The sequence below is a fragment of the Bos indicus genome, chromosome 8, assembly GCF_029378745.1.
Source record: "Bos indicus isolate NIAB-ARS_2022 breed Sahiwal x Tharparkar chromosome 8, NIAB-ARS_B.indTharparkar_mat_pri_1.0, whole genome shotgun sequence".
NCBI classification, from domain to species: domain Eukaryota; kingdom Metazoa; phylum Chordata; class Mammalia; order Artiodactyla; family Bovidae; genus Bos; species Bos indicus.
The window spans coordinates 100,871,977-100,886,063 of NC_091767.1; the positions used below are offsets into that span (position 1 = coordinate 100,871,977).

General features: G+C 42.1%; 1 protein-coding gene and 1 pseudogene across 1 annotated transcript in view; both read right to left on the bottom strand.

Annotated features, from left to right (window-relative positions):
• Positions 1–1,317: 1,317 nt before the first annotated feature.
• The window catches only part of PTGR1 (prostaglandin reductase 1), a 31,624-nt gene continuing 18,854 nt past the window's right edge, over positions 1,318–14,087 (bottom strand). The window contains exons 7-10 of the mRNA XM_019966718.2: positions 11,634–11,789; positions 7,814–7,922; positions 5,361–5,479; positions 1,318–1,662 (exon numbers count right to left, since the gene is read on the bottom strand). Of these exons, the coding sequence (XP_019822277.2) occupies positions 1,552–1,662; positions 5,361–5,479; positions 7,814–7,922; positions 11,634–11,789 (495 nt within the window). The 3' untranslated portion in view covers positions 1,318–1,551. The remainder of the gene's footprint in view (positions 1,663–5,360; positions 5,480–7,813; positions 7,923–11,633; positions 11,790–14,087) is intronic.
• Positions 12,651–13,576, bottom strand: LOC139184646 (large ribosomal subunit protein eL6 pseudogene; annotated as a pseudogene).

Here is a 14,087-nt window from a genome sequence, read left to right on the forward strand (position 1 = left end):
GTCAGATACCGAGTCACAAACTACTGGGATCGAAGCCCTAAAGTAAAACCCTCCACGTGACACAGGGTGGGCTCAGGGACCTTCACCTGGAGGGGGCACATTTGCTGGAGGCTCTGTATAGACAAGTTTGAGAGGTAAAAACATGAGGGGGCACCCAGTCTTAGGGGTGACACCTCTCGTATATATGTTTAATTTCTCCCATGTGGAAAGAGGACACAAAAAGGCAGAACTTTTTAAATTGTATTTGTAAATATTGAATAAATAATTTCAGTAGATTCAGAATTCAAAAAGTTCCAAAGGGCATATATTATAGTTTTTCTCTTATCCCCATCCTTTAGGCACACCTCACTTGTCTTCCCTGGGGATGAACCATATAATCGTATTTATTACCTCTCACCGGAGGTTTTATACATGCACACACACACACACACTTTTTTCTCTCGTTTTTTTGTTGTACTACAATTTAATCCCTCCTCTATTTGGTGGCAGAATCAGTTAACAGAATTGACATTTTCCTGATGACTAAACTGTCGAGTCCAAGAACTAGGTAACCTTGCCATGTTCAGTCTTTTGTGTTCCTCAGTGATGTTTTAAAACTTTACTCAGAATAATCTCACATTTTCGTAGGCTTATAAAGATTCCTATGTGTTAATGTTTTTGTAGCTGCTGTGAGTGATAAATTCCTTTCTTGGTCTGTCGTGTTAGACCCACCTGTGGAGGACCAGTGGAGGCTGCCCTGAGACCCTTGTACATCAGCAATGATTATTTCTCCTTGTGTAACCATCAGCCATAGCAGTGGTAATCTTGACTTCAAATTCATTACATTTCTGCAGGGAGGTACTTATTGAGTACCTAATATATGCCTAATATATGCCACACATTATGCAGGTGGTCTAAATAAATATATGATATGTATGTGAAGCAGACATTTTTGTCTGCACTTCACAGATGAAAAATCAGAAGTTTATGGTTACAAAGGCAGGAAACTTTTGGACTCCAGAGCCATTATTTTCTATAATACTCCAGAAGGAACTACAGCAGGCAGTTAAGTTCAACTGGCCATTGTTCAGTATGAAAATTTCATTCTCTTGCTAATCATATACCACTTCAATGTATTTTCGCTTCTCTGGTGGCTCAGAGGTTAAAGCATCTGCCTCCAATGCGGGTGACCCGAGTTTGATCCCTGGGTCTGGAAGATCCCCTGAAGAAGGAAATGGCAACCCACTCCAGTATTCTTGCCTGGAGAATCCCATGGACAGAGGAGTCTGGTAGGCTACAGTCCACAGGGTCGCAAAGAGTCGGACACGACTGAGCGACTTCACTTCAATGTATTTTATTAGGTAGATCAATCACATTACAATTACTGTTTTTTAGATTATGAAAACAGCACAGATTTTACTAAATGATTAAAAAGAAGCTAATCATCCAAATGATTTCTAGATTCCACTAGTCACTTTTGTTCATGCATTATGAAGTTAGTATATGTTTTACTAAATGATTAAAAGAAACTAATCATCTAGGTGATTTCTGGATTCCATGTGTCATTTTTGTTCATGCTTTCACTATTGCCTTTCCCAGATTCTCTCCTTTTAGCAATCCTATAAATGCAGCTGGCATGTTTTCAAATCCTTCAGTGACATGTTCATGGTACTGGATTTTACCCTGTATCAAAACAATAACAAATATAATAGATTAGTTTCATATTCTAAATGATACACTCTTCTCCTTATAGCACCAAATTAATTAGTACATCATAGGAAACTTGAACTAGGAAGAGGAGAGCCTGTCCTCTTTGAATTTATAGTCATTTGGGGGCATGATCCACATACATAGTGTATATAACAGATTATGCATAATAGCTTATAAAAGGCATTAGGTCACAGTAAATAACAAAAAAGTCAGAAGGAAGCAGTTAACCAATTTCTACGTAAATTGAACAGAAAACTCTAATGATGATCTCAGAAGAGGTGGAAGCAGGAAGGAGTAGGGCACACCCTTCCAGGGTATCATCTCTGTTCATCACTCCAGTACCCAGTGCTGTTACCTCTATTTGACCCCTGAAGACACAGAACCTGTTCAGGAAATGTAAATACCATGACAGTCTAATAAGCTGTCTTTCCTTCAAGCCAAGATTTGTTCAGTATGTGTTCAACATTCATTTAGCAGTGTAGGAGTGAAGAGTTCATTTAGTGAAGAAGGATTTTTATTTCTCCTATAAGTCACAGTCTCCTAAATGGACCTAACTCACATTTTCACATTTAAAATGTCTTATATGGAGACCTCGACTTTTGAGAGTCCCTTGGACTGCAAGGAGATCCAACCAGTCCATTCTGAAGGAGATCAGCCCTAGGATTTCTTTGGAAGGAATGATGCTAAAGCTGAAACTCCAGTATTTTGGCCACCTCATGCGAAGAGTTGACTCATTGGAAAAGAGTCTGATTCTGGGAGGGATTGGGGGCAGGAGGAGAAGGGGACAACAGAGGATGAGATGGCTGGATGGCATCACTGACTCAATGGACGTGAGTCTGAGTGAACTCCGGGAGTTGGTGATGGACAGGGAGGCCTGGCGTGCTGCGAATCATGGGGTCGCAAAGAGTCGGACACGACTGAGCAACTGAACTGAACTGAACTGAAGTTACCTGATTACATTTTCCCCTAATGTATCCCAGTGATGGTTTAGCATCCTTTATGGATTTATGGAAGAACTTACTTATTTGCTCGAGGTCCCTCAACTACTATGTAAGCAAGCTGGGATTTGAATCCCTAACTAGAAAGCCCTAGCTCATTCCTGTACTTGAGAACCAAAGAACCTGGAAAGGGTCAAAAGCTATAATCAAAACTTTAGAGGTTACAAGTCGAGGATGAGGGACTTCCTTAGTGGTCCAGTGGTTAAGACTCCACACTTCCAGTGCAGGGGGCACGGGTATAATCTCTGGTCAAGGAACTAAGATCCCACGTGCCATGAGGTGCAGCCATAAGACAAAAAAGTAGAGGATGAATGCCAATATAAAATGTTAATGATATGGGAAATTAGGATATAGAATACAGGGTATATGGAAAGTCTCTGTACTCTCTTTGGAATTTTTCTTTATTCTAAGGTAAAGAATGGTTTACTATTCTGTATTATTACTGTAACACAAAAGGGGGGAGGGAGAAGAAAAAACAAGTAGATGAGAGAGAAAGACAATTCGCTTGTTAGTTAGAACAAAATTAGTGAACTAGTAGGTTCACTCCGTTAGAAGAAAGCATTAGGGACACCGGCACAGTGGTGTCTGTTGTCAGCTGTGATCATATTTGATTTCACCAACAGAGACAAAGAGGCTACACACTGGGAACTCTAAAAGCATCCTGCTCTTCCCAGATCCCTGGAAAGAGCCCAGCCCAGCACTCCAAGAGTGTTAGACTGGGAGAGATGCCAAGCTCCAGGGGCTGCCAGACGAGCAGTCTATGTCTTTAATTTGGAGACAATCATAAAGCCAGAAGTTAGAAAGTGTGGGACCACTTTTCTCCTTGGAAATGAAAATAATGCACCTTGGGATTCAGATTTCTGTTGACTAAAGCTCCACGTGGTGTTAGGTGGGTAAATGATCACAGCATAGGACAACGGGGCTGGCCTCCTCCTCAGGACCTATGAGGTGTGCCTATGAGAAGACTGCATTCTCGGACCTGGAAGAGCTGTGGCCCAAACACATGCCCCTGTAATGCTCATTCACTCAGCAGTATTCATCTAGTGCCTATATTGATTCAGAATATTCTAGGTGCCGGGGATACATCAGAAAACAGAATGTGTGAACACTGATGCCCTCATGGAGGTTACATTCTTGTGAAAGGGAGATGGGCGATAAGTATAATATATGAGTTATAGTATATATTATGTCAAAGATGATAATTGCTATGGATCAAAGTAAGATAAGGAAGATCAATGAGTGAAGGTGGATTGCAATTTGAAAATAGGGTCATTTTCAAGGCTGTCTCATTCAGAAGGCAGTTTTCAGCAAAAACTTGAAGGTGTGTGTGAGACAGAATTGAGTAAGCAATTACAGAGAGGTGGAGGAGTGTGGGGATGAACAAAAAGAAATGAAATTAGAGAGGTAATGGAGACCAAACAGTATCCAGCCTTGCAGGGTTTATTCTAAGAGAAATGAAGAGTTTTGTAGGGTTTTGAACATAAGAATGATTTGGTATGAAGCTCACTCTGGCTGCTCTGTTGGGAATTGCCTGCAGGGTAAAAAAGTGGAAAAGCTGAGTAGAGGCCACCGCAATATCTGGGCTAGACAAGATGGTGGCCTAGAAGGATGGTGGGAATGGAGGAGGGGCAACTGGGCAGATTCTGAATGTATTTCCAAAGTTGGGACACCAGAATTTCCTGACAGATTAGATATGTGTATGAGAGAAAGAAAGGAGTCAAAGATGATTTCAAGGTTTTTGAATTGAGCAACTGAAAGGATTGTCATAACTGAGACAGTGAAGTCTGTACACAGAAAGCAAGTTTGGCAGGAAAAATCAAGACATAATTGGTTTTTAATACATTAAGACAGAGATGAAAAAGTGTGCTACACATCCAAGTGCAGCTATTGAACGGTCCAGAAATCAGAGAAGAGATCTCGACTGGAGACAGATAGTTGGGAGCGAGCAGCATATTGGTGATATTTAAAGCCAAGAGCCTGGATGAGATAACTAAGGGCTGAAAAGAGTATGGACAGAGGTGAAAAGAGGCCCAGGAACCATGTATTGGAAAGCTCTGTTATTAATTTGGAGAGAAGAAAAGAAGCTAGTAGAGGAGTCTGAGAAGGACCGATACAGTGAGGAAAACCAAGAGCCAAGGGAAGCAAGGAGAGAGAGTGATGCCCTCTGTCACCACTCCCTACAGCCAAGTGATGCTAAGAGCTGACCACAGGAGTTTACATGTGAGGGGCATTGGCAACCTTGACAAAAGCAGTGTTGGTGGAAGGGCAACAGTGCAAAACCCGACAGGCATGTTTAGGAAAGAATGAGGAGGGATATCCCTGGAGGACCAGTGGTTGAGACGTTGCCTGCCAGTGCAAATGATGCTGGTTTGATCCCTGGTTGGGGAGTTAAGATTCCACATGCCTCGCAGCCAAAAAAAAAAAAAACCAGTATATTAAAAAATAAAAAACAATATTGTAGCAAATTCAATAAAGACTTTAACAGCCCACATCAAAAAAAAAAATTTTTTTTTTAAATGGAGAGGAACTGCAGACAGTGAGTGCAGACAAGACTTCAAGGTGTTTTGTTATAAAAGGGGGAGAGTGCAATGAACCCATATTCACAGCGGAAGTGAAATCTGCAACCCCCACAGGAAGGGCATCTGGTGTCACAGTGGCTCCAGGGCCCCTCACCTCTGAGACCCACTTCAGCAAGTCTCTCAGAGCCTTCTGGCGGACTTCTCCTTGCCAGCGGTAGACAACGAAGCCTTGCAAGTGGAGTTCCTTAAAGATGATGATTTCCGGGGATGGGCCTGTGAAGAGGAGGGCACGTTTGAGCAGCAGGATGCAGGGAGGTGGCCGTGATGAAAACGTGCACGGTACAAGGCATGTCAGCATTCCCCTAGTGCTCTCCCTCCTGTGTCCTCCACTCTTCCCGACCCACAGGGCTGCCCCAAAATCAATATGCACTCTGTGCAGGCAGAGTAACTGCCCCAAGACGTCCATGTCCTAGATCCCAGAGCCTTAACTATGTGACCTTACGTGGCAAAAGGGACTCTGCAGATAGGACCAAGTTAAGAAGCTTTAGATGGCAAAATTATTCTGCATTACATAGGTGGGCTCACATGAGAGTCCTTGTAAGGAAGAAAGGGATACAGGAAAATTAGAATTGAGAAAAAAATATGTGATGATGGAAGCAGAGATCATAGAGATGGAGGGAGATTTGAAGAATCAGTGCTGCTGGCTTTGAAGACGGAAGAAGGGACCATGAGCTAAGAGATGCACGTGGCCTCGAGAACTTAAAAAGGCAAGGAATCTGAGCCTTCGGAAGGAAAGTAGCCCTGCTAACCCATTTCGAGTTCTAGAACTGTAAGAATAAATTTGTGTTGTTTCAAGTCATTAAGTTTGTGGTAATAGACAGGACTGAGCACAACTCACAGCTGGAAGACTCACCCCAGCTATATTTCTCTTGGGTTAAGGAGTGGAATCCTCATCTCCTCATCTTGGAAGAGGATGAAATACTATTCCTGGGATTGTCCACGCTACTGGGGATGTCGTTTCTTTATTGTGAGCGGAAAACAAATATGGCATGAAAGCCGGGGAAAACAATTACTTGTCTCTGAGCTCCCCTAATAGTGAAACATGTTAGAGTTCCTAGAGATCACCGGCAGGCAGAATGTCACCTGCTTAAGATGGAATGGACAATACCAGCTGACATCTCATAACCTGTCTGAGCAGATGAATTTCAAAAGGCTAGATCAAGTTACTGTATCCAAAATATTTGGCTGTGGTCAGGAAAATGCACCCTGGAGCTCTGCTCAATTGGCAGGAGAAGGATTCCCCAGGATTCTAGCTTAGCATCAGTTAGAAAAATATGGAGGAAAAAAAGTCCCTAATAAGATTCCCCAGTGCCTTGGAGTGTCCCCTTTGACCTTTCACAACCCAACAGGGAATCTACAAGTGATCCTTCCTCAGACCCTTCGACTCCCACCCACCTCTCTCAGTGCAGCCAAGGTGCTAACTAGCACAGCTATAAGGTTTCTTCCTCACGAGTGAAGCCCATCATAGAACAAATAACGCATTTATTTATGGTTGTTAGGATCCTGATGGTGATCTGGATGATTCCTTTTTGTTTTTTTCCCTCCTCTTTTTTTTTTTTTTGACCACAGGTAAATCTGTAATCTCTTCAACAGCACAGAATCCTTGTAGCAGAAAGGGGTTCTGTATGAAGTGTTCAGAAGATCAGCCTTTGTTTTGAGTCTATCACTAATGCTTCCCTTGTGGCTCAGCTGGTAAAGAATCCACCTGCACTTTGGGAGACCTGGATTTGATCCCTGGGTTGGGAAGATCCCCTGGAGAAGGGAACAGGTACCCACTCCAGTATTCTGGCCTGGAGAATTCCATGGACTCTGTAGTCCATGGGGTCACAAAGAGTCAGATGCAACTAAGTGACTTTCACTTTCTGTCACTAATAGGAAAGAGTCTCTGGTCCTTTGGCCCATTCATCTCCCCACCTTCAATAAGAGACCTGGGCCTGGAGGTGGGAGGGGGAGGTCTCAGCATAAGAGTGGAGAAGCAGGAGCGGAGGGCATGGCAGGGCAGAGGAGAAGCAAAACAAGGACATTCTAGGAATGTAGAGAAAGGACACTCCTTTCCCTTTTAGTGGAAATTGTCAGTGTGGTGAGGCCTGGCTGTTCTGCTGTTCCAGGAAGTTCTGCCCACTACAGTCTGAAGGAAATGGCAGCCCGTTTTCCCTGTACCCACATCAAGTGTACCCATCCCCAAACCTCCAGCACATCCCCAGTATCCTGAAGACCTCTAATATTTTACCAGTCAGACCAATGTGTTCTATTTCTAAATGAAATCATGACTTTTTACAGCTTTTTAGAATACAGTAGGTAAAAAACCTAAAACTTAATAACTGTTTCGTCCATATTTTCAGATCTGTTTTTTCTCTATGTCAAAATCCAATATAAGCTGACTTAGCTCAAATATACACAATTACATATTTTTGGTTAATAGCATTTAATCAAGAATATTAGGAAATCTTTTAAAATATTCCAGTAGTCACTGGCCTGTACCATATCTGTGAATCATCTCTTCCTCCCATCTTTCTACACCTCTGATCGTGTGCATGAACTCATTACCTGGGGGAAGTGGGCTGGTTCTGTTGTATACAGAGATGGCCCCACATATAGCAATTCTTCCAAATTTCTTCATCTGGGTGATAGCAACATTGGAAAACTCTCCACCCACCTAGCAGACAGGGAAACAAAAACCAAAACCTTTAAATAAACTCTACCAAATTCAGGGGAATCATTAACTCACAATCATCATTTCACGATACTTGTTTTAGCAGCAATAACACTGATTAAGTTAGTACAGCAGGGCTAAAAACTGAATTTAGAAAAATACATTTTTAGAAACTGGGCATTTTTATTTGACTGTAGGAACATAACTTATATAACTTATACATTTTGCTTTATTATATTTTGGGGTTTTCTGATCAGTTCAATAATCTCATTTCCCTTATCCAGAAGTACGGGAAAATAACTCAGAAGCCATATAAAGAACAAAGTTGGAGGACTCATAATTTCCGATCTCAAAATGTACTGCTGCTGCTGCTGCCACTGCTAAGTCACTTCAGTCGTGTCCGACTCTGTGCAACCCCATAGACAGCAGCCCACCAGGCTCCCCCGTCCCCGGGATTCTCCAGGCAAGAACACTGGAGTGGGTTGCCACTTCCTTCTCCAATGCATGAAAGTGAAAAATCAAAGAAGTCGCTCAGTCGTGTCCGACTCTTAGTGACCCCATGGACTGCAGCCCACCAGGCTCCTCCGTCCATGGGATTTTCCAGGCAAGAGTACTGGAGTGGGGCACCATTGCCTTCTCCAAAAACATACTACAAAGCTATATTAATCGTACTACAAAGCTATATTATTCAAGACAGAGTGAGAACAGAAACAGATCAACAGTACTAAACTGAGAGTGCAAAAGTGAGCCCTCACATTTGTTGTCAATTGATTTCTGAGAAAAGTGCCAAAACAATTCAACACGAGAAAAAACATCTTTTTAACAAATGGTGCAGAACAACTGTAGGCATCTACAAAGAAAAGAATGAAATCGGACTTCTTCCTTACAGGATACACAAAAAGTAACTTAAAATGTGTTATAGACCTAAATGTAACAGCTAAAACGATTAAGCTCTTAGGGAAAAAAACATAGGAGTAAACCCTTTGTGACCTTGGATAAGGCGAAGGCTTCTTAAACATGACACCAAAAGCCCAAGCAACAGAATTGGACTTCATCAAAATTTAATACTTTTGTGCTTTCAGGATACCATCAAGAAAGTAAAAGAAAAAAAAAAAAAAGGTAAAAGCAACTTACAGAATAAGAGAAAATATTTGCAAACCATATACAGGAGGTATTTTAATTAAAAATATACTAATATATTCCATATTTGAGAATTAGATTACTTGCTAAAATTTATTTATAACTCCAGAATCAATACTCAGAGCTTTCTCTGGTCATTCACAGACATAGTTCCCAGCTAAGGTCAAAAAAGGCCAAGGGTCTGCTTTCTTTTTTCAACTCATGCAGAGATTATCAGAAGATGAAGACAGTAGGGGGCAGTGCCAAGTGGTTCAAGAAGCTCCAGTTCAGGGGCTGGTTGGATGGGGTAGGCATCTCAGCTGTGGGAGGATTAGTTGTGGCAGAGACTCAGACAAGTTACTTAACACTTTTTAACCTCAATTAAAAAAAATAATAATAAAATAGAAGCTATGAGAAGGACTTAAGATCATAATCCATGTAAGATACGTGCATGTATGGGTATGCTTCCAGTTGGATCAATGGTTCAGTGTCTGTAGCAACTTTGTAGAATATAACAACAAGGAATACTGAGCACTGACTATATCTGATAAGGGACTTGTATTCAGAATATATAAAAATCTTTGACAACTCAACAGATAACCCAACTGAAAGTTGGTGAAGGATTTAAGCAAACATTTCTCCAAAGAAGACAAACAAATGGCCACTAAGCACATGAAGACAAATTCAATATGATTACTGACTGCTGCTAAGTTGCTTCAGTTGTGTCCGACTCTGTGTGACCCCATAGACGGCAGCCCACCAGGCCCCGCCGTCCCTGGGATTCTCCAGGCAAGAACACTGGAGTGGGTTGCCATTTCCTTCTCCAATGCATGAAAGTGAAAAGTCAAAGTGAAAAGTGAAAGTGAAGTCGCTCAGTCGTGTCCAACTCTTAGCGACCCCATGGACTACAGCCTACCAGGCTCCTCCGTCCATGGGATTTTCCAGGCAAGAGTACTGGAGTGGGTTGCCATTGCCTTCTCCGTTAGTGACTGAAGAAATGCAAATTAAAACCTCAACGAATTATCACTCCAAATTCACTAGAATAGCCACAATCAAGATGACAGATAATAAACACGGTAAAGATTTGGGAAAATTGAAACCCTCATGATTGCTGGTGAGAATGTAAAATAGTGCAGCCATTTCGCAAAATAGTATGTCAGTTCCTCAGTCACTGCAGATTGTGACTACAGCCATGAAATTAAAAGATGCTCCTTGGAAGAAAAGTTATGATAACCTAGACAGCATATTAAAAAGCAGAGACATTACTTTGCCAACAAAGGTCCATCTAGTCAAAGCTATGGTTTTTCCAGTAGTCATGTGTGGATGTGAGAGTTGGACTATAAAGAAAGCTGAGTGCCAAAGAATTGATGCTTTTGAACTGTGGTGCTGGAGAAGACTCTTGAGAGTCACTTGGACTGCAAGGAGATCCAACCAGTCCATCCTAAAGGAGATCAGTCCTGAATATTCATTGGAAGGACTGATGTTGAAGCTGAAACTCCAATACTTTGGCCACCTGATGCAAAGAACTGACTCGTTGGAAAAGACCCTGATGCTGGGAAAGATTGAAGGCGGGAGAAGGGGACAACAGAGGATGAGATGGTTGGATGGCATCACCTACTCAAAGGACATGAGTTTGAGTAAACTCCAGGAGTTGGTGATGGACAGGGAGGCCTGGTGTGCTGGAGTCCATCAGGTAGCAAAGGGGGTTGGACACGACTGAGCGACTGAACTGAACTGATGGCAGTTCCTCAAAATGTTAAACATGGTGCTACCATATGACCTGACAGTTCTACTTGTAGTCAAGAGAAATGAACATTTATATCCACACAAAAACTGCATATGAATGATCAAAATAGCCTTATACTTAATAGCCAAATGTGAATGACTCATTTGCCGATCAACTGATGGATGACTGATAAAACGTGGTGTGTCCATACAATGGAATATTTTTGGCCATAAAAAGCAAGGAAGCAATACTGAAAATCAACTACATTTCAATGAAAAATGTATAAAAAGGAATGAAATACTGATAAACATGCTACAACATGGGTGGGTTTTGAAAACATGTTACGTGTAAGAAGCCAGTCACCAAAGAGCACTTTAGGGGGAATAACTAATACTGAGCACAGCATTTCTTTTTGGCTTGATGAAAATGTTCTAAAATTGTGCAAAGAGGTGTACAATTCTGTAAACACACTAGAAATGATCAAATCTTATACTTTAAATGGGTAAATTATATCTCAATAAAGCTTTTTAAAATTTTTTTTGTTGTTAAATGCCTTCAAAAATTTTTTTAATTATTTATATATTTGGCTGCACTAGGTCTTAGTTACGGCATATGGGATCTTTAGTGGTGGCATGTGAACTCTTTTTTGTGGGGTCCAGTTCCCTGGCCAGGGATCGAACCCAGGCCCCTGGCACTGGGCGCAGGGAGTCTTTGTCATTGAGCCACCAGGGAAGTCCCAATAAAGCTGTTTTTTTTTTTTTAAAGGGCATATGGGCTTTCCTCATATTTTTAGATGGAAACTCTAGAAGTAGATTTCCTGGTACAGTACTTTGTTCCTAAGTCAGATAGTAAGTCTAATTTGTACTTACATTATCAAAATAACAATCATAACCCTCGGGAGCAGCTACTTTCAGAGCTTCTTCCAAAGACTTCACTGTTTTGTAGTTAAGGGCAACATCAAATCCATGCTTTTTAAGCCAAGCAACTTTTTCATCAGACCCTGCTGTTCCAACAACTTTGCAGCCCTAAATGGGGAGAAAAATGGTAACCATTTATAAACCACAACCAGGGCAAACTATATCCTCCTAGACTGAAATGGCCAGGTTCCCCCAGAACACCCTCCTAGGTGCTGAGTCACATATATAATGGGTCAATAGACCCTAGAGGTTAGATTAGTCCCTAAACCAGCTTATGATACAACCCAAATGTAACTTCAGCTTGCCTCTGCCCACCCAACAGATCCCTCCTACGTTTAGGTGGTTGGCAGCTCTTTTCAACCTGCTGGCTTGACAGCCCACTCATTTGACTCTCCTGTTTCTTCGTGTCGGGGCTTCTCCCTTGCAGTGACTTCCATGCTATCTCTTGGGGCAGTGGCACTTTAGACTGTAATTTTGGCCCAGCCCTGTAACTCTCGTATCATAGAGAGACCTCCAGGTAACTGCCCCATATTCTGTGATTTGGCCCAAAGCATTGGACTAGATACTGCCTAATGATAGAGGAAGCAGAGTGCATTCAGCTTGAGAATAGAGATTATATTGGCACATAGAGAGTAGCTCTTTAGAAAGTTCTATTCTGAATGCATTGTGAAGACCAGAATATCAGCCTCTGTTCACCTTCACCTGGATTGGGTGCATACATGTATATATCTGCACAAACAGCTGCCATATAGTTTTTCCACTCATTCCTGATTCAAGAAGAAATGATTTTGCACAGTCTATGCTTGGTCCTTGTTCCTTCTAAGCATACACTCTCATGGGATGATCTCATTTACTCTCACCACCTCACTGCCACCTTCCTGCAGATGATTCCCTTGTCTCTTAACTCCAGCCAGGCCTCCACCCTGAGTTCCAAATCAGTATTTCTTTTTTTTTTTTTTAAATGACAAGTTATTTAATTAGGTTCTTTGCAAGAAGTTCAGAACACTACTTTGTGAGGATAAATTCCATTTGTGAGAGCAAACACGGAGCGGAGGTAGCCCTGGAGCTGAGGGACAGCTTTGATTCTTCGCAGAATTTGTGAGTCCACAGCTTTCTGATCGACCTTGCGCTGCTCTGTGATCTCGTATTTCTCTCTCTCTGTGTCGAAGATCTTGCCCTCCTGGTGTCTGGGTTTACGCAGCTTCTTCTTCTTGAAGTAAGTGTCAGTGAGATGTTCTGGGATTTTCACACCACTGATATCGATTTTGGTGGAGGTGGCAATGACAAATTTCTGGTGTGTTTTACGCAGAGGAACTCGATTGAGGGATAGAGGCCCAGTCACAAGTAGCAAGCCACTGCCCAGCTGCTTCAGGAAAACGACCCTCTTGCCTCTGTGGCGCCCAGTGAGGATGATCAGGATGGTCCCAGGAGTGATGCTGGCACGCAGCTTCCTCACATGCTTACTGAAGGGTTTTTTGCCATGACTCAACAGTTTTCGAGGCACATCTTCAGTAGGGTAATACCTAGGCATTTTGCGAAGTTTGACCACTCGGGTACCACCATTCTTGTCTCCACCAACTGGTTTTGTGACAGTAGCAAGAACACGAACCTTCTTTTTCTTTTCGACCTTGGATTTAGCTGCTGAATACTTTCTCTTGTACAAGGCCTTTCTGGAGTACATGGCTGATCGGGAATATCTGCCAATTCCTCTGACCAGGACAGGATTTCGGCTGCAGTGGGGCTTCCCCTTCTTAACTTTCTTCACCTTTTCCACCTTTTTAGCCTTCTTGCCAGCATCAGCCTTCTTGGCTTCAGGTTTTTTCTCCTTAGTATCTGGCTTCTCAGCCTTTTCACCCGCCATCTTGCAAGATGGGAAAGAGCCAAATCAGTATTTCTAAAGACCTCTACTAATCCACACATGGATAGCCTGTGGAGCCTTCAGACACATATCAGTGTGTCTAAAGTGGAATGTATTTTTTTCCTTGCTTTTTACCTGGTGTTCCTCCTCTGTTCTGTATTGTAGTGAGTGATACTCAGTTACCCAGTTAACCAGACCTGAAACACCTGGGTTGTAGGAGATGCTTGCTTTCCGCCCTCTTCTATCCACATCCAATCACCAGGTTTTATTCTTTTTCACCAAATATCCTTAAAAGCTACTTCTGACTTTCTGTCTTCACTGTCAGTCTATCATAATTTTCATCTGGATTATTGTAAGAGCCTCCTAATTTGACTTCTTGTTCCTAGCATCATGTCCCTATGAATTGTTCTCCAAAGGCCAAGGTGATTTCTCTAAAATGAAGGATTAAGCATGTCACTCATCTAAGGATTAAGCACTGACTTCTTAACATGGCAGTCGCTAGTGAAGTTTCTAAAAGAACAGGTTTAAGGACAAGTCCTATCAAACTT